The 19811-nt window shown below is 48.9% G+C and overlaps 1 protein-coding gene across 5 annotated transcripts in view; it reads right to left on the reverse strand.

The window, feature by feature from the left end:
* The window catches only part of DDX4 (DEAD-box helicase 4), a 125313-nt gene that overhangs the window by 12399 nt on the left and 93103 nt on the right, over window positions 1–19811 (reverse strand). For all 5 annotated transcript variants that reach the window (XM_056547657.1, XM_056547650.1, XM_056547632.1 and 2 more), the window contains 6 exons: window positions 18786–18928; window positions 18489–18641; window positions 16418–16572; window positions 10285–10414; window positions 9410–9576; window positions 1959–2104 (listed from right to left, as the gene is read on the reverse strand). In XM_056547657.1, the coding sequence (XP_056403632.1) occupies window positions 1959–2104; window positions 9410–9576; window positions 10285–10414; window positions 16418–16572; window positions 18489–18641; window positions 18786–18928 (894 nt within the window). The remainder of the gene's footprint in view (window positions 1–1958; window positions 2105–9409; window positions 9577–10284; window positions 10415–16417; window positions 16573–18488; window positions 18642–18785; window positions 18929–19811) is intronic.

The raw sequence follows: 19811 nt of genomic DNA on the forward strand, positions 1-19811 counted from the left end.
TTTTCCGTTTTTGCACTTTCGTTTTTTCCTCCTTACCTTTTAAAAATCATAACCCTTTCAATTTTCCACCTAAAAATCCATATTATGGCTTATTTTTTGCGTCACTAATTCTACTTTGCAGTGACATCAGTCATTTTACCCAAAAATTCACGATGAAACAGAAAAAAAAATCATTGTGCGACAAAATCGAAGAAAAAAACGCCATTTTGTAACTTTTGGGGGCTTCCGTTTCTACGCAGTGCATATTTCGGTAAAAATGACACCTTATCATTGTTCTGTAGGTCCATACGGTTAAAGTTATACCCTACTTAGGCTGGGTTCACACTACGTTTTGTCCCATACGGGAGCGCATACGGCAGGGGGGAGCTAAAATCTCGCGCTCCCGTATGTGACCGTATGGGCTCCCGTATGCCATTCATTTCAATGAGCCGACCGGAGTGAAACGTTCGGTCGGCTCATTTTTGCGCCGTATGCGCTTTTACAACCGGACCTAAAACTGTGGTCAACCACGGTTTTAGGTCCGGTTGTAAAAGCGCATACGGCGCAAAAATGAGCCGACCGGACCGAACGTTTCACTCCGGTCGGCTCATTGAAATGAATGGCATACGGGAGCGCATACGGTCACATACGGGAGCGCGAGATTTTAGCTCCCCCCTGCCGTATGCGCTCCCGTATGGGACAAAACGTAGTGTGAACCCACCCTTATATAGGTTTGATTTTGTCGCACTTCTGGAAAAAATCATAACTACATGCAGGAAAATTTATACGTTTAAAAAGGTCATCTTCTGACCCATATAACTTTTATTTTTCCACGTACAGGGCGGTATGAGGGCTCATGTTTTGCGCCGTGATCTGGTTTTTATCGGTACGATTTTTGTTTTGATCGGACTTTTTGATAACTTTTTATTCATTTTTTAATGGTATAAAAAGTGACCAAAATACGCTTTTTGGACTTTGGCATTTTTTTGCGCGTACGCCATTGACTGTGCGGTTTAATTAACAATATATTTTTATAGTTCGGACATTTACGCATGCGGCGATACCACATGTTTATATTTTTTACACTTATTTTTTTATGGGAAAAGGGGGGTGATTCAAACTTTTATTAGGGAAATTGTTAAATGACCTTTATTAACACTTTTTTAACTTTTTTTTTTTACTGTGTTATAGGTCCCATAGGGACCTATAACACTGCACACACTGATCTCCTATGCTGATCACTGGCGTGTATTAACATGCCTGTGATCAGCGTTATCGGCGCTTGACTGCTCCTGCCTGTATCTCAGGCAAGGAGCAGTCATTCGTTGATCGGACACCGAGGAGGCAGGTAAGGGCCCTCCCGGTGTCCTGCAAGCTGTTCGGGACGCCGCGATTTCACCGCGGCGGTCCCGAACAGCCCGACTGACTAGCCGGGTCACTTTCACTTTAGAAGCGGCGGTCAGCTTTGACCGCCGCTTCTAAAGGGTTAATACAGCACATCGCCGCGATCGGCGATGTGTGGTATTAGCCGCGGGTCCCGGCCGTTGATGAGCGCCGGGACCGGCGCGATGTGATGCGTCCTGCGTCGTTAAAGGGTTAAGCAATCATCGAACCATCGGAAAAGACTGGTAAAAGCCTGTTCCTCCCCAGCAACCCATTTGCATCCCGCGATGACATTGCAGAGCTGCAGATGGGTCCCCTAGAAAACAGGAACTACCGGTATTTAATGTTTAAAGGCCGTGATCACTACTGATGACGCCATTTAACTGTTTAAATGACTGAAATCAGAGCCAGCTCAAATAACCGTCATTACCAGCAGATCTAAGCTGCTGATAGCAATTGGATCTGCTGGTTATGAAACCAGTACGTCATAGGTCAGGAAGGGGTTAAGTCTTCAAAATAGATTCCCCTAAAAACACCCCTAAATCTATTATTGATCTTGTAAGAACTAGAAACCGGTGTCTGTGATTTATAACTACCTATGTTTTGCAGGATTTCAACCAATTTTCCCCTCTTTTCTTGACGATTAACTTCAATGATCTGCTGTTCAACATCACTGCACGCGCCGCCAACTTGTCCAACCACCACAAACAGATAATCTGGTTTCAAATTATCTCTAGCAAGTCTGGATTGAAAAAAAAAAAAAAAAAAAAAAAAAAAAACAACAAACAATCAAGAGTTTTCAAAAATTTAGCAATCCGTCATTAACCCTATAGATGCTGTGAGCAATGTCGTTTATGAAATCTATAGTAAAAACAGAGTGCAACTGCAGGGGTCCGATAAGCGCAAATGGCTTCCTGAGGTCTTAGCCCCTGGCGTGCAGGATGGCTGTTCTTATGCAGTGGTTTTGGGGGTGCTTGATTCACACTACTACACCTCTAGGGATCATTTACATGGTCCTTTAGATGCCAATGTCAGTTTTGACAGATTAAAGGGTTAATAGAAGCCTGTGCCAATTAGCAGAACCTGGGGCTGCCCAATATGGTGGCTGCTCCATACCTCCTTAACAGCACTGTGACTGTATTAAGAAGGGGTTGACGGCCCATACTCTATGCACCCTGCCCCTTCGTCGCATGTGGGAGATCAGGCAGCGCCATGCTCCTGTCACCCAACCTAGAAAAATAAAGGAAAAAACCCTAAATAGACATTCCTAGCTAGAAAATAAAAAAGACCAAGCTATGGAGAGCTCCAAATCTGTGTCTGCATCCTACTGACACTAAGCTAAAACTGATTAGCTCTGTGCCAGTGGGTGGGTATATCCTGCTGGGAGGAGCTCACTTTTTTTTTTGCCTAGTGTCAGCCTTCTAGTCATCAGCAGCATAACCATGGTTCTGTGTTGCCCAATGAGGCAACAGAGGAAACAGTGTTAAAACCAGCTATGGCATAATGGCTGCCACCATAATGTACAAATAAAAAAAATTGAATTAGAATACAGAAAAAAAACATCAGTATCTGGCTCTAGGTGACATTTGCTCTTAATCTGACAGACTGCAGTTGTGACTATTACTTAACTTGAAGCGCAACTTTTATGAGGTTTGAGCACATAATCTAACCACAGTCTGTGCATGATGTGTAGAATATGTATCCAGCCGTACTCGTATCATTCTTATTACAGCTTTAATTATAATTTAAAAAAAGTAGATTTTTTTAAAATACTTCCTGTAAAATCTCTGAGGATCCACGGGGGGGCGGGGGGGACGACACTTGCTGCCACTAGGCATTAACAAAAAATTCGGCCCCTCCTGGCAGGATATACCCCGCCCACTGACTGAGCTTATCAGTTTAGTCCCAAAGCAGTAGGAGGAAACCAACAAATCACTAGGAGAGTCCAAAGACCGAGGAAATAGACTTTCAAGTCAACAAACTAATAACCAACGGGTGGGTGCTGTGTCCCGCCCAATGGATCCTCCGAGAAAGACATTTTACAGTAAGTATAAAAAAAATCTACTTTTCTTGTTCGGCTTCATTGGGGGACACAGGAACCGTGGGACGTACCAAAGCAGTTCCCGGGGTGGGAAAACAGAAATCAGCCAGAGAGCATCAGTCGGATGGTAACGCCACCGCTGCCTGCAACACTTTACACCCAAAACTGGCATCAGCAGACGCAGAAGTGTGCACCTTCATGAACATGTGCATGGACGACCAAGTGGTCGCCTTACAAACCTGCAGGGCCATAGCCCTGTTGAAGACCGCCCAGAGGGCCTCAGAGCGGGTGGAGTGTGCTGTAACCCGGAAAGGGGGAGCCTTCCCCTTAGAACGATAGGCCTCCGATATGGCAGAACGGATCCACGGGGATATGGTCACCTTAGAAGCAGGAAGCTCCTTGCGCAGGCCCTCCGGAAAGACGAACCGCGAATAAGAGCATTGAAAAGAAGTGGTGACAGAGAGAAACACGCAGAGCTCTGACCATGTCCCAGTTGTGGAGAGAGCACTCCTTAGGGTGAGCTGTGCAGAAGCGGAGAGCTCTCCCGAAGGGGTTCAAATGGGACGCCTTGCAATGCGCTGAGAACCAAATTCAGGTCCCAGGACGGAGTGGGAGACCTGTAAGGAGGAGCCTCGTGAGCTACACGCTGAAGGAAGGTGCTAATATGAGGGTCAGAAGCCGGGGATGCTGACAAAAGAATGGAAAGCGCCGACACCTGCCCCTTGAGGGAACTAGAAGCCAAACGCGTATCCAGCCCAGACTGCATAAAGAAAAGCAGGTTTGGCAAGGAAAAGAACGAGAGACAGGGATCGACCTCACACCACCGAAAGTAGGCACGCCAGGTCCTGTGATAAATCCTAGCAGAGGACTGTTTACACGCCCGAAGCATGGTGCGAATGACCCGGAGAGAGAAACCGCGAGCCCTCAGCACCGCGGTTTCAGCCGCCATGCCGTCAAACGCAGCGGCAGTGAATTGGGGTGGCAGAGAGGACCTTGAAAGAAGGTCGAGCCGATCACAGGATTTTGCCATGAAAACGGGAAGCTGTCGATTTAGGTGGGACGCAAAGAGGTCCACGTCCTGGGTCCCCCCAACGTTCACAAATTGCTGCAAACACCTCCGGGTGGAGACACCTCTCCCGGGGTTGGGCAAGGAGCAACTCAGAAAGTCTGCCTCCCAATTGTCCACCCCCTGGAATGTGGATCGTTGAGGAGATGGAGGGAACCTGGCGTTCCGCCCAGACTAGAATCCCTGTCACCTCTCCCATTGCCGCCAGGCTCCGAGTGCCCCCCCTGGAGATTGATATAGGCCACAGCCGTGGCATGGAGGAGACAAAGATAGATGGCCCGAAGCTCCAGGATGTTGATGGGGAGACAGGCTCCTTGGGGGGGGGGGGGGGGGGGAAGAGACACCAACCGCCCTGAACCATCCAGTCCTGAACTGGCACAGTGACCCCCTGCGCAGGGAGGGTGTGGAGCGCAGAATGAAAAGCTCCAATCAGGGCCGGAGAGTGGGTAGGACGGGACCGGAAAAAACGATCCCGGGGACAAGAACCAAACTATTCAGTAGCCGTCGGAAACAACATCCCAAACCGAGGAATCCTGGACCTGCGCCGACCTAACGTCCCATAAAAGGGACCGGCAACCACCAGAGAGGAAGGTTTTGGTGGGAGCGCCCCTTCAGGAGGAGGTAGGTTTGCAAGTAACTGGCTTGGAGTAGAAGCGTTCAGAACGGCCGTCCTGCTTCCAGGAGGGGCGCACTTTGAAGGTAGGACATTTCCAATACTGCAAAGCCACTAGATTGTCTTGGCGGCCTGAGGCAAAGTACCGAAACGAAGAGCACTTGCGGCTAGAATTGGTGCGACACGCTTCTGAGGGAGCAGAGCGCTCTTACCGTCTGTAGCCTCAGAGATTATTTCAACCAGGCGTTTGCCAAAAAGGCGACCGCCAGTAAAGGGCATCTCAGTGAGAGGCAACGGCCGCACAGCGTGCGGACTCAAGAGACGCAAAGCATAGATAATCACCAGCGTTGGAGATGTGGAGGGCTAGGTCAGCCCCGGATAAAATGCGTTGGCGAAGTTGACCGGCACAGGCTGACAAGGCATTGGATACCCAAGTTGCGGCGAACACCAGAAGCAAGGACGAGCCTACTGCTTCAAATGCAAATGTTGCGAAATTCTCAATTCGCTTGTCCATGGGGTCCTTGAAGGAAGCCGCATCAGCCAGAGGAAGAGTGGTGGACTTGGATAGACGAAAGACTGGAGGGTCCACTGTAGGCGGGCGGTCCATTTGGAGACGAGGTCCTGGGCAAATGGAAACCTAGCCCACAGCAGTTGAGACCCTTGGAAGCATTTCTCAGGGTGCTTCCAGCAGGTCAAACTACGTAGGAGTGCTGAAGACCTTGTGAGTGCAGCGGAAGGAAACTTCTGGAGCTGGATTTGAAGTTCCAGGGTCCTGTAGGTGAAAGGTGTCCCTGACAGCCGACACCAGACTGTCCATCATGTCCGACTTGGATAACAGTTTCGGTCTTCGAATGTGGGTCAGAGTCTGCGTCCACCAGCTCCCCAGGAGACCGGGAACGGGTAGAGGAAGCTCTAGATCCAGGCGTAGAAGACCTGGAATGGGGGGGGGGGGGGCCAGGAATCGGTAGGGGCCTCCGGGAGAGCGGCCACCTGGAAAATGGGGAAAGGGAGTGAGAGCGGCGTGGAGACGTTCAATCTGGTGAGGAGTCAGAGTAAATTACTCTAGGGTGCTTGTGAGAGCGCCGGGAGGGGCGTTCAGAAGACACTGAACGAGCCTCCTGGAAGTGGGGGTGCAAGGAGGACGGCTTTAAAGCAATAGCCACCTCCCTGGAAACTTACGCCAGATCAGAGATAGTAAGAGAGGACATCCAAACTGGGTGAGGGTCAGGGACCGCATGCTCCAGGGAGCCATCCTGGGCGGAAGGTACAGGAGGGCTGGGACGTGAAGCGGAGCAGGTGGATTCAGCCGGACCACCTGGCATTTTAGACTTAGAGCCAGTGCAGGAATAGTATGTGGCCGCTGAGACTACCGCTAGTGTCAGCAAGATATACCCATGATTCCTGTGTCCCCAAAGGAGCCGAACGAGAAAAGTTGATTTTGTATGCTTACCGTAAAATCTCTCTCTGAGAATCCATTGGGGGACAGAGATCATGGGTATATCTTTCTGCCACTAGGCATACAAACAGAACTCAGCCCCTCCTGACAGGATATAAGTCGCCTACTGACTCCGAGCTAATCAGTTTAGATTAGGAGAGGACCGACAAAGAAACAAGCAGGCATCTGAGGGAACTAGACAAAAAAGAACCGAACACAACCCTTCGGACAGAAAACGGAACCATAGTAAACATCTCCGACTTTTCTCAGTCGGCTCCATTGGGGGACACAGTCCGTGGGATGTACCAGAGCAGTCCACAGGGTGAGGAAAATACCCAAAACAGAATAAGGCAGACTACTGAGCCACTGCCACCTGCAGCACCTTGCGACCCAAACCAGCATCAGCGAATGCAAAAGCGTGCACCTGGTAAAATCTGCCGAAGATGTGTGCAAAGATGTCCAAGTAGCTGCCTTGCAAACTTGCAAGGCTGAAGCCCTATTGCGTAGTGCCCAAGAAGCCCCAACGGAACGCATGGAATGCGCAGTCACCCTTCCCCTTATGACGGTCCGATTCCGAGATGGCGAAACGGATCCACTGCGAAATAGTTGCCTTGGAACCCAGAAGACCATTGTGACGATCTTCCGGAATCACAAAGAAAAAGTCACACTGCCGGAAAGTGGAGGTGACGGAAAGATAGATCTGGACAGCGAAAACCACATCCAGACAATGGAGGGAACGCTCCTTAGCATTGGACGGAGCCGGACAGAAGGAGGGGCGCTTGTGAGAGTGCTGGAAGTGGGGGATCAGGAGAAACTGAGCAGGACTCCCTGGGGGGGGGGGGGGGGGGGGAGGAGGAGAAGAGCGCATGGAAGACCACTCCAAGGCCAAAACCACTGTCCTGGAGACCCTAGCCAGATTGGAAATAGGCTTGGAAAGGGAAGAAACCCACTCTGGAGGGGGTGCAGATAATGTGCATTCCAAGGGGGCATCCTGAGAAGGAAGAACAGGAGGGATGGTGTGTGTGGTGGAGCAGGTGGATTCAGTGGAACCAGAGGGCAGTTTGGTCTTGCAGCCCACAAAAGAGTAGTAGATGACTAGGGCTGCGGCCGACTGTCTGGGAGGAGGTTTGGGTCTGGGGTCAGACATAGGCGCTAGTAAACAGGGTGACAGCAAATAAAATGGAGCAATCTCACCCAGGTCCTGTGTCCCGCAGCTGGAGCTGAAAAGCAGGCTGAGCTGTCCTGAGACCAGAATGAAGAGGCATGCAGCAGCTGAAGTCAGATGGTCCACAGAGCAGAGGATGGAAGGGGGAGGTGCGAGCTGCACAGACCCAGGAAGTGATCTCCACACCAGGATGGAGCCCAGTAGCCCCGCCAGCATACAGTGAGTGGGTGGAGCTAAATCCCAGACCAGGCCACAGTAATTTTTCACCCGCCGTGCGCACTGCGCGGAGCTGGCGGGCGAAATGTGGCCAGCCGCGCGATCGCATCCCTGCTGACAGGGACTGCGGTCAGTGTGCTGAAGCAAAAAAAGTATAGGCTGCTGCGAGAAGTAAGCAGTGTCAGGCAGTGGGAAGCTGAGGGGGAGGGAAGCTGCCCCGCGTTCCCCGACAGTGCTGATAGTGAGTCCTGAGCCAGATCACTATCCCCAGCCCCAGAAATTAAGAAAAAGTCCCCCAAATGCCCAGAAAAGGATAGGGAGAGGGGGAGGTTGAGGAATATACTTATCATACTCACCTAAGATGTCATCAGCCAGCTATGGTCACCTGCATCATATCAGGCTGAGACAGCAGGACCCGGACCCAATGTGCAACCCCAGGTGCTGGAAGGAAGGGGGTTAACGACACATACACTATGCCCTGTGCCCCTTAGCCTCATATGGGGGAAAAGGTAGCGCCATGCTCCTGAACCCACACCTAAAAACCAGAAAAGAAAAGCAGAGAAAAACCTAATAACAGGCCCTAGCTAGAAAATAAAAAAACACGACCAGGTCTGGAGAACTCCAGACCTGTGTCTGCCTCCTACTGACACTAAGCTCAAACTGATTAGCTCAGAGTCAGTAGGCGGGGTATATCCTGCCAGAAGGGGCCCGACATCTTTTTGTATACCTAGTGTCAGCAAGATATACCCATGGTCTCTGTGTCCCCCAATGGAGCCAACCGAGAAAAAACGTTTTTAACTTGAAGTCACCAACAGTAGGATAGGCATGGCCTGGGGTTTGCTATGCCCCCTGTATACCAGCACTGGGACCGCTGTGTGATTGACACAGGTCCCAGTGCATGAGCCCCTTAGCTTTCTTATCTGAGCGCCGTCCGACAATTGATCTACAGAGAGAGCACTGATTTGCATTGTCTGACGCCTCCGTGCGCCCGAAAAATACTAGAGGCAGGAGACGCACTGGGTGCTTTTGCATTCACAAGAGGCAGTGAAAGCTCATTCACTCTCTGGCTCTAGTATTGTCCGGGCTCTAGTATTGTCAGGGATCAGACAGTGCAAGTCAGCGCTCGCTCTGTAGAGTAATGTTGGATGGCACTCACATAAGAAAGCTAGGGGTCGCATACGCTGGGACCTGTGTGTCAATAACACAGGGGTCCCAGCGTTGGTGTATAGCGGATTGGCATGGTGGACACGGGGGTAGAGCGAACCCCAGGCCGCGCCTATCCGACTGTTGGTGGCTGTAAGTAAAAAGTTTTTTGGGATAATAAAAGCTGTAATAAGAACAATATAAGTAAGGCTGGATACAAATTGTACACAACATACAGACTTTGGTTAGATGATATGCCTCAAACCTCATGACAGTTGCGCTTTCAGCTGTAGCAGCAGTAGAAATGTAGGAAAGACAACAACTTCCCTCTAGGAATGCACAAAAAAAAATATGGAAAAAAACCTCACCTTTGTATGTCTTCAGGAAATGTCGCACTAAACATTAAGGTTTGCCTCTGTTCTTTAGCTGGCATTCCAGGACTTTGGAACAATTTTTTTATATCTCCCAAAAAGCCCATGTCAAGCATACGATCAGCTTCATCCAGTACAACAAATTTCACTTTGCTCAAACCGATCTAAAAATACATTTTAGAATCAGCTATGGGGGAAAAAAAAGCCATCAAACATTTACAGAAAATCTCTTATGCTAGCTGTAGCAAACCTAAAAACGCAATTTAAAGAGTACCTGTCACCAAATAAAACTTTTAATAGTGTTCTTTGTGTAATTAGCAGACACTTTCCCATTCACTTGCTTTGAAAATTCTCAACATAAATATGTTTAAAATGCAATGGAAAAATGGCCACTAGGTGGCTCTTTTCTGTTCTCTGTCAAAATTAAAGGTGTACTCCACTGGACAGCCTGTGCTTTCACGGTCAGCCACGCCCCCTCATGATGACATGCCACGCCCCTTAATGTAAGTCTATGGGAGGGGGCATGCATTACCAGTCACCACCACGCTCCTGGGGTATATAGGTAAGTTTATCTTCACACTGCCATCGGACTGCACTATTTGAAGCTTCATCGGCAACTCTGTCAGAATGACAGAAGTTTAGCAGAAAAAAAAAATTGCTCATGCACTATTTACGTTCTCCACTAAATTCCGCTAACTACCGGATCCCTGACGGACCACATTCCCGCAGTTTACGTTGTGCTCATCCCGTTTCAAAGTCCGTTCAGTGCACGAAAAAAAAAGTGCAGAACAGACCGTGAACGGGATGGATGTTAAAGTAGCCTTACATGCGGATCTGTAAATTGAACTTTCCTAAAAGATTTTTAACTATACCTTCTCCTTCCCAATAACATCTAACAATCTTCCAGGTGTTGCACAAAGAATGTTGCAGCCTTGAAATATCTGGCGTAATGAATGAGATGTCTGTGTTCCTCCATAGATCACAACTGGACGAACAATAGTTCTGAGGCAGGGGAAAAACAAAAGAAAAAATACATTAAAACAAACCATGCTTTAGTGACAAGTCCATAGTATTTTATCAACACTATGAAGCATATTACCTGTGTTGTGCATAGATCACATTATGCTAATAAAATGAAGGATTTTTACATAGTAAACAAGTAAAATGCATGTGCCACTAATAGTGAAGAGACAACAAAATCATCATTATGTGAAACATTCACAAAAAAGGGATTTTTATCTTACCGTAAAATCCTTTTCTCGGAGGACCCATTTGGGGACACAGACCTTGGGGTATATGCTATTGTTGCTAGGAGACTTGACACTAAGGAAGCCAAAAAAAGTCAGCTCCTCCCAGCAGGATATACCCACCTACAGAGCCTGAGGTAATCAGTTTAGTCCCTAAGCAGTAGGAGAGGACAGATAGGCAGAAAACCAAGACCAGTCCGAGGTAACCAGAACAAAAAATTAACTGAACACACCCTCAGACAGGTAACCAAAACCAGAACCAAGGATTTTACAGAAAGACAAAAATCCCTTTTTCTCTATCGGATCCATTGGGGGACACAGACCTTGGGACGTACCAAAGCTGTCCCTGGGGTGGGCACAGAATCAATCAAGTGACAGGCTGAGCCACCACCGCCTGCAACACCTTACGGCCCAGACTAGCATCCGCAGATGCAAAGGTATGAACCTGGTAGAATTTAGTAAAGGTATGCAAGGACGACCAGGTAGCCGCCCTACAGACTTGAGAGGCTGAAGCCCTGTTATGGAGAGCCCAGGAAGCTCCGACAGAACGCGCGGAGTGAGCTGAAACCCTGAAGGGAAAACGGTAAGCTTCTGAAATGGCAGACCTGATCCACCACAAAATGCCTTCGAAGCAGGAAGACCCTTACGGTGACCGTCCGTAAGAACAAAAAAGGAATCACATTGACGAAAAAGAGGACGTAACAGAGAGAGGGGTAGGTACGCACCGCCCGTACCACATCAAGTTTATGAAGCAAACGCTCCCTGGGATGAGATGGAGCAGGACAAAAGGACGGGAGGACGATATCCTCATTAAGGTGGAAGGCAGAAACCACCTTAGGTAATAAAGAAGGAACCGGACGAAAAACAACTTTGTCCTGATGGACAATCAGAAAGGGAGAGCGGCAAGAAAGAGCCGCCAACTCCGAAACCTGTCTGATGGAGGTAATTGCCACGAGGAACGTCACCTTCCAGGAAAGGAGACAAAGGGAAACCTCCCTGAGGGGTTCAAAGGGTGCACCCTGTAGGGCGCCAAGGACCAAATTCCGATCCCAAGGAGGTGTAGGATGGGAGACCACCACTGGAGAAAGATTGAGATTCACACCAACGAAAATAAGACCGCCAACCAACGAAAATAAGACCGCCAGGTACGGTGGTATATCTTCGCGGAAGAGGGCTTGCGCGCCTTGAGCCTGGTGCGAATCACCTGTGTTGAGAAGCCACGGGCCCTTAGTACCACGGTCTCAACCGCCACGCTGTCAAATGCAGCGACGGTAAATTGGGGTGACACAGGGGACCCTGAGAGAGAAGGTCTGGAGGAAACGGAAGGTGCAGCGGACCTTCGTCAAGGAGCCGGACGACGTCGGCCTACCATGCCCTCCGAGGCCAATCTGGAGCCACGAGAATGGTGGGAATGCCCTCCACTTTGAGCTTCCTCAGGACCCTGGGAAGGAGAGGAAGAGGAGGGAACACAAGGAAGGGCGAAACCCAACCAAGGAATCACCAGTGCATCCGCTGCCAGAGCACGGGGGTCCCGGGACTTCGACACAAAGAGGGGAACCTTCTGGTTGTGGCGGGATGCAAAGAGGTCCACATCCGGAGTTCCCCAGAAGTCGCAGAACTCTGCAAATACCTCCGGATGAAGGGACCACTTGCCAGGGTCGGGAGAGGACCGGCTTAGGAAGTCCACTTTCCAATTGTTTACGCCTGGGATGTGAATTGCCAAGATGGCTGGAACCCCGCCCAGAGAAGAATCTTGGAAACTTCGGCCATAGCTGCCAAGCTGCGAGTCCCGCCCTGGCGATTGATGTACGCCACCGCAGTGGAGTTGTCCGACTGGACACGAACTGGGCGGCCCCTGAAGAAGGATCTCCTAATGTAACAGGCATAGATTGCCCTCAGTTCCAAGATGTTGATCGGGAAGAGGGTCTCTCTGGGAGACCAAAGGCCCTGGACTTTCCGGTCTCGGAATACACCCCCCAAACCCGAAAGGCTGGCATCCGTCGTGACAACCAGCCAATGGAGGGGCAGGAAGGAGCGCCCTGAAGAAGTAGGGGGGAGCGGAGTCACCACAGAAGGGAGCGGCGAGATGTTCAAGGAAGTACAATCTTGCGATCAATGGACAAGGGAGACCTGTCCCACCGGGATAGAATCGTGAGTTGAAGGGGTCAAAAATGAAACTGAGCGAAAGGAACGGCCTCCATGGCCGCCACCATCCGACCCAGGACTTCCATGCAAAAGCGAATGGACACTGGGGAGGGGTTCCCGAGTATACGAACCCCCGACAGAAGGGTCAGCCGCTTGTCCGGTGGGAGGTGAACCCGGGCGTCGAACTGAAGCCCCAGAAAAACCAAGGACTGAGTGGGGGATAGGTTGGACTTGTCCCGATTGACCAACCAACCAAAGCGAGACAGGGCCTGAAGAGTGAAGGTGAGAGACTCTAGATTCTGGTCTCTGGATGGAGCCTTGATCAGAAGGTCGTCCAAGTAAGGAATCACTGAGACCCCCCCCCTCTTCCGTAGCAGGCCGATCATCGGCACAAGGACCTTGGTGAATACTCTCGGAGCTGTGGCCACAAACTGGAAAGTCACAAACTGGAAATGTCCCTCCGGGACAGCAGAGCGGAGGAACCGCTGGTGTCCTGGAAAAATCTGAACGAGGAGGGAGGCGTCCCTGATGTCCACTGAGGAAAGAAACTCCCCCTGATCCATGGTCGCCACGACCGAACGGAGAGACTCCATGCGGAAGAGGGGCAGGAGGAGATGCCAGATGAGGTGCTTTAGATCCAAGATGGGGCGTACGGAACCCCCTTCCTTGGGAACTACTAAGAGGTTAGAAGAAAAACCTCAAAAACGTTCTTTGGGAGGAACCAGGACAATGACCCCCTGAATGAGGAGGGACTGAAGCGCACCCAGAAAGGCCTTTGCCAGAGAGGAAGACCGTGGGGCGTCACTTCAGGCAGAGGTGGGTTTGCGGGTTCCCGCCTTGGCCCGAGAAAGCGGGCCGAACGGTTATTTGTTTTCCAGGATGGGCGGGTCTGGAAGGAGGGAGCCTTCTTGTCACGAGTAGGTGCCTGCCTGGCCCCCTTCATGACCCCGAAGGTCCGAAAAGATGTAGATTTGCGGCGGGAAGTAGTACTGCGGGCCTTATTTTGAGGTAATAATGAACTCTTCCCTCCCGTGGCTTCCGAGATGATCTCATCTAGGCGCTTACCAAAAAGCCGAGAGCCAGTAAATGGAAGCTCAGTGAGATTTTTTGGAGGCTGCGTCCGCATCCCAGGCTTTGAGCCACGCGGATCTACAGAGAGCCACTAGGTTACCCGTGGCAAAGGCAGCACAGTGGGCCGACTGCATGGAAGCAGAACATAGAAAAACTCCAGCTTTAGAAAGCAGGAGAATTAAGTCGGTCAGTTCTTCTGAGGAAGCCCCAGAAGAAATGCCCTGATGGGGTCGGGAGACCCAGATCGCAAGGGCCCTGGAAGCCCAGGCAGAGGCAAAAGCAGGGAGAAGAGAAGAACCCGCAGCCTCAAAGGCAAATTTTGCCAAGGTATCAACCCTTTTGTCCGCTAGATCCTTAAAAGGAGCAGCATCGGGCAAAGGCAGGGTAGTAGCCTTAGATAGGCGGGAGACTGGTGGGTCCACCGTAGGAGGTTAAGTCCACCGGGCAATGAGGTCTTTAGCGAAGGGATAACACGCTTTAACGTTCTTTGTTTCTTGAAACCTTTTGTCAGGATGCCTCCAGGCAGACTCCAGCAAGGCTTCAAATTCAGCATGGCAGCTGAACATCTTGAGTGCCGGACGGGCACGATGAAAGGAATCTTCTGGGACAGCGCCCGAAGTTCCTGGGTCCTCTAGGTGAAAGGTGTCTCTTATGGCTGAAACCAATGAGTCCACCGTGTCAGTCATGTCTGTGTGGTCCTCAATCAGAGGCAGAAGCAAAAGCCTCAACAACTAGTTCTCCAGGGGAGTGGGAACGGGTGGAGGTAGCCTTAGAAGGAGGAGACAGTGACCTGGTGTGCCGTTCTGGGGACTCAGAATGGCGACTCGTGCAGCGCCTTCTAGAAGAGACGCTTGCCGGAAGACATAGCAGAGGGACGATGCCCATGAGGGGAGCGCCTACGTCTGTACAAAGACTCCAGAGAGGAGTCAGAGGAATGACCCCTATTACGCTTGTGAGAGCGTTTAAAATAGGGTGAGGGAAAGCGAGGCTCTCTAGAGGAACGGTGTAAGGAGGACCTCTCCAAGGCAGTCACCACGGAACGGGAGACCTGCGCCAAAGTCAGATATAGACAGAGAGGGAAGACAACCATATTGGAGGGGCAGAAGAGCCCACTGGGTCTGGGGGAACATCCTGAGTAGGAATACCAGGGGGGTCAGGAGATGCAGTAGTGCAGGCGGAACAGGTGGGTTCAGCAGACCCAGGCATTTTAGAGTTGCAGCCCTTGCAAGAATAGTAGGTGACCAGGGCCCCAGATACCTGCTTAGGGGGAGGAACAGTTCTGGGCTCAGACATGAGTAAAAAAACAGACTCACCAGCGTCCGTGTCCCCCCCAGGCAGCCGCTGTGAGGAGAAGTTCCTCAGAAGGAGAGAGACAAGCAGGGGCAGCAAGACCAATGAAAAGAGAGGGGCCGGGTTAGACTGGGGCGCCTCCGATTGGTCCTAAGGCTCCTCTGCCTGCTTCCATTGGCTGTAGTGGTTCGCGCGTCTGAACTCACAGGGCGCAAACCCCGCCGAGAGAGGAATGATGACGGCGTGGAAATGGCGCCCGCTCTCAATCCCCGTCACATATGCGAGTGCCGGGGGAAGGGAGATGGCGAAAACGCCGCCGGCAGCTTACTGCCAAGAAAGTGAAAGTAAACTGTGCCCCGAACGCATCGCACGCGATGCGTCCAGAGCACAGAAGAATAGGCAGAGTGAGACAGCAGCCGCGGCTGCTAAAGAAAGGACAGAACTGCCGATGTTAAAACACTGGCGCCCAGAGAGGTGCTGAGACAGTCCTACACCACTGAGCAGTTCCACCTCAGAAGTCCACACATTAGATGATAATAAAGAGGAGTGGGACTAGAACAGGGAGTCTCCAGAGGTTGCAAGTCCCCAAAACCTGTAAGAAAAAGAAGGGGGGGGGGGGGGGGGAGTTATACTCACCTTAGTCAGAAGAACTTACCTAATGAAGTCTTCCTGATGAAGTCTTCAGACAGCTTTTTAGTCACCTGCATCATGCCGGGCTGTAAAAAGCGAGACGAGCAGGGAAAAGTGGGGGACCCGGACCCATGAGGTACAACCCCAGGCGCTGACCGTTGGTGAGAGGGGGTTGACAGTACATCCACGATGTCTTTGCCCCCTCAATCGCAAATGGGGAAACAGTGAACGCTATGTTCCTGAGTCCCCACCAGAAAGAAGGAAAATAAAAGGGAATAAGAAACTAAACGTCCCTAATCTGGAAAAATGAACAAAGTTAGACCAGGTCTGGGGAGAACCCCAGACCAGTGTCCATCTCCTGCAGACACTAAGCTAAAACTGATTACCTCAGGCTCTGTAGGCGGGTATATCCTGCTGAGAGGAGCCGACTTTTTTGGTTTCCTTAGAGTCAAGTCTCCCAGCAACAACAGCATATACCCCTGGTCTGTGTCCCCCAATGGAGCCGATAGAGAAAGCTTAATGCTTGCCATCTGCAACCAACCAAAAGATCCTCTAGTGTTATATCCCTAAGTCTTGTGGGGGTGGGACCATCACACTTTATGTCACATATTTATTAACATACCCGTATGCAAATTTTCGAGCATCAAGGTAAATCTGATTGATCAGCTCTCTAGTAGGTGCTACAATTATTGCTTCTGGCTCCTGAATATCGTTAAACTGACTTGAGGCAACTCCATTTTTCATCATATGATCCAGAATAGGCAAAAGAAAAGCAGCCTGTGAAATATATAACAATGTTGCTTAAAAGTAGAGAAAAGCGTTGGCACAAAAAATTACAAGTCCCTAACCCATAACCTGGATTTGTAATGATAAACATCCAAACATTAATGTCCTGATGCACCCAAAATTAAAAATTAAGTAATACACAGAGGCGCAGATCTATCAATCTGCCTGAAACATTGTCTGGTTAGATTAGATTTTACCACAGCTTGTTAAAATATAAAACCTAAGCTGCGACTGGTTATTGGCAAAACCAGACAGTAATGGTTTCAGGCAGATTATCAAACTTACTATAGTCTTGATTAAAAATATCTTGTCTCTACCTCCAGGTCTCTACCTCCTAGGCAGATCTAAGCATTCCCTTGGTAACACATCAATAACCCTTTGCTTACCTAATAAATCTAGGTCAGTAAGAGCAGGGGATAGGAAAAAGCAATACAGTGATCCCTCAACTTACAATGGCCTCAACATACAATAGTTTCAACATACAATGGTCTTTTCTGGACCATTGTAAGTTGAAACCAGACTCAACATACAATGCTACAGACAGTCCAGATTTGCGAAACATGTCAATGGCTGGAAGAACTGACCAATCAGAATGGGCAATTTACTGGTAAAACACCTGTATTACTGAAGTGTATGCACTGACTGGTGTCTGGTAGCGCCCCCTACAGTACAGGGAGGTATTACATATTCTGTACACTTTACCTGTACCAGGGTCAACTGCTCCTTTGGACATCAGGTGAGGGCGACTCCATGTTACTTTTTTAGGACACTGTGTTCTGTACAGGACCCCGAAGAAGCTCCTGTCCTCTACATAGACCAGTGTTTCCCAAGCAGGGTGCCCCCAGCAGTTGCAAAACTACAACTCCCAGCATGCCCGGACAGCCTTTGGCTGTCCGGGCATGCTGGGAGTTGTAGTTTTGAAACAGCTGGTGGCTCCCCGCTTGGAAAACACTGAAATAGACAGTGATTTACAGCTCCCAGCAGATCTTTCTTACTTTTATATGTAAGGATTTGCTTTATCTATATTAATTATCTACTTATTTTTCTTTAATTCTCCCTTTTTCCTATTTTTTGGATGACATTTTGGGTCTTTAGAACCAATTACCAGGTTTCCATAGAGTTCTGGTCTCAACATACAATGGTTTCAACATACAATGGTTGTCCCAGAATCAATTAATATTGTAACTTGAGGGACCACTGTAATTCCTGACAATATCTCAGGAAGATAACCCACAGTAGAGAGATGCTCATCACAGGGAACGCATGTCCCATACATTAGGCTCTGAATATACTTGTTAGGGCTCATTCAAACTGCAGATTTTTCTAGCGTAATTCCACTCAGAAAATCCGATGCAGCAGCCTCCCATTGTTCCCAATGAGTTTCTGCTGCAACATTAACATGTACATGTTAATTCTTTTAGCCAAATCTGCTCTGAAATGCGTTCTAGTTTATTGAGATGGCACATTTCAGAGTAGTCCTAATGCCGGCTTGTTTTGCCAGCGCTAACAAATGTCCAGGCGTAGATTCCATAGTGTGGATATACCCGTATGTTTCAGTTTAAAAGAAAAATCTTGCCACAGTTTGATCTGTTGCACGGCTTCCATTTGAATGGAAAAAATGGCTATAATGCTGGACCTGCATGACAGACAACTGTGCCTAACTGACCTAACAGAGCATGGTGTACTATTGCTTTCCCACTAAAGCTGACAAGCTACTCATGGAAGTTTTGAATGGACGGTAGTGCAAACACAGCCTTACTGCTGTGCAAAAGTTCAGATTTTGGCTTATGCCCATTTTGTGCTATTTTGCACAGAATGTGCATGGGGCTTAGCAGGTGGTGACGGGCCTGAGATATTTTACACTTGAAAATCATTCCCCTTGTCTGCACATTTCCAACAATACTTACAGTTTTTCCAGATCCAGTCTGGGCACACGCCATTAAGTCACGACCCGCCATAACAATAGGTATACTGTGCTTCTGTATCGGGGTCAACTTCACATAACCCGCCTTGTAGATATTTTTGTTTAGTGTGTCGCTGAGCGCCGCGTCTTCAAATGACTAGAGGACAAAAGTAAAGTAATTTAAATTTTTAAGAATTGCCATTTATTTTTTTACTCAATTAGATATCCGCTGGTTAATAAAAAAAAACAAAAAAAAAAACATCATAAAATAAAAAATAGAAACAAAAACTTTCACACTAACCAGTATTGCAGGTGGCGCATTGACTCCGGATACATCAACAAGGATTTCATCATATTTATCAAAGTTAATACCCGTCTGGTAATGTCTAAAGATATCATCTTCATTATCCGATGGGGGAGGGGGAATATAAGTCACTTTAGGTCCTAAAGAGAAAATACAAGAGGGAGACATTTACAATTTGGGTGAGCTGCGACTAGAGCGATAGTGGGGCACTTTTTAAGCATATAACAACTGCACTAAAATGACAAATGTCAAGCAGTATGTGTTCTATGATGTGGAAATACATATATTTAGTGGTGATCCCAACCAGGAGGTCTTAAGTACTCTGAATTTGTTTTGTTTTCTATATAAAGGAGCATAGGCTATCTGAATACTGTAGCTGATGTAGCAGGAATGGGTTTTCAGCCATACTGATCCTAATACCATCCAAAATGATTTCCTAACACTGCATACATTCCACATTAATCCTTTGGCTTTGTAGAGAGGGGTGGAATCTTATCACTGCGCTTGGTCATCCAGTTTAGCTACTAGAATTTAGTCAGGTGAATACCAGTTTTAATTTCACAGTTCAGTACACATTATGTGCAGTTTCAATGCATTTTCTTATTTGAAGCACAGCACAAATACTGCTGTGGTCAAGACGTTAGTTTTACAGCAATTTTGAAAAAACTCATTGCAAAAACGAACATATTTTCATCATGATTTGCACAATTTCAGTGTAGTAGCAGAATTTGGGCTGCGATTTAGGGAAAATTAGCATACAGATAGAGCTGGGAGAGATTGAGGTCTGTGAGCTTGCAGGAGCTATCTAATCGGGGATGTAATCCTATAGTTAACAGGAACTCAACTGACCTAGGACTGGAGTCAGGGTACTACGCCCCTAAACATCTTGTCCCCTATCCAAAGTACAAGAATGTCTGATCGTGGGCGTCCCGATGCTGAGAACCCCCGCAATCTTCTGTACTCCAGCCCGGCACCATAGACCTGAATGGAGGGGGCGTGGTGTGATGTTACGACCATGGCCCC

The sequence above is a fragment of the Hyla sarda genome, chromosome 1, assembly GCF_029499605.1.
Source record: "Hyla sarda isolate aHylSar1 chromosome 1, aHylSar1.hap1, whole genome shotgun sequence".
In the NCBI taxonomy this organism is placed as follows: Eukaryota; Metazoa; Chordata; class Amphibia; order Anura; family Hylidae; genus Hyla; species Hyla sarda.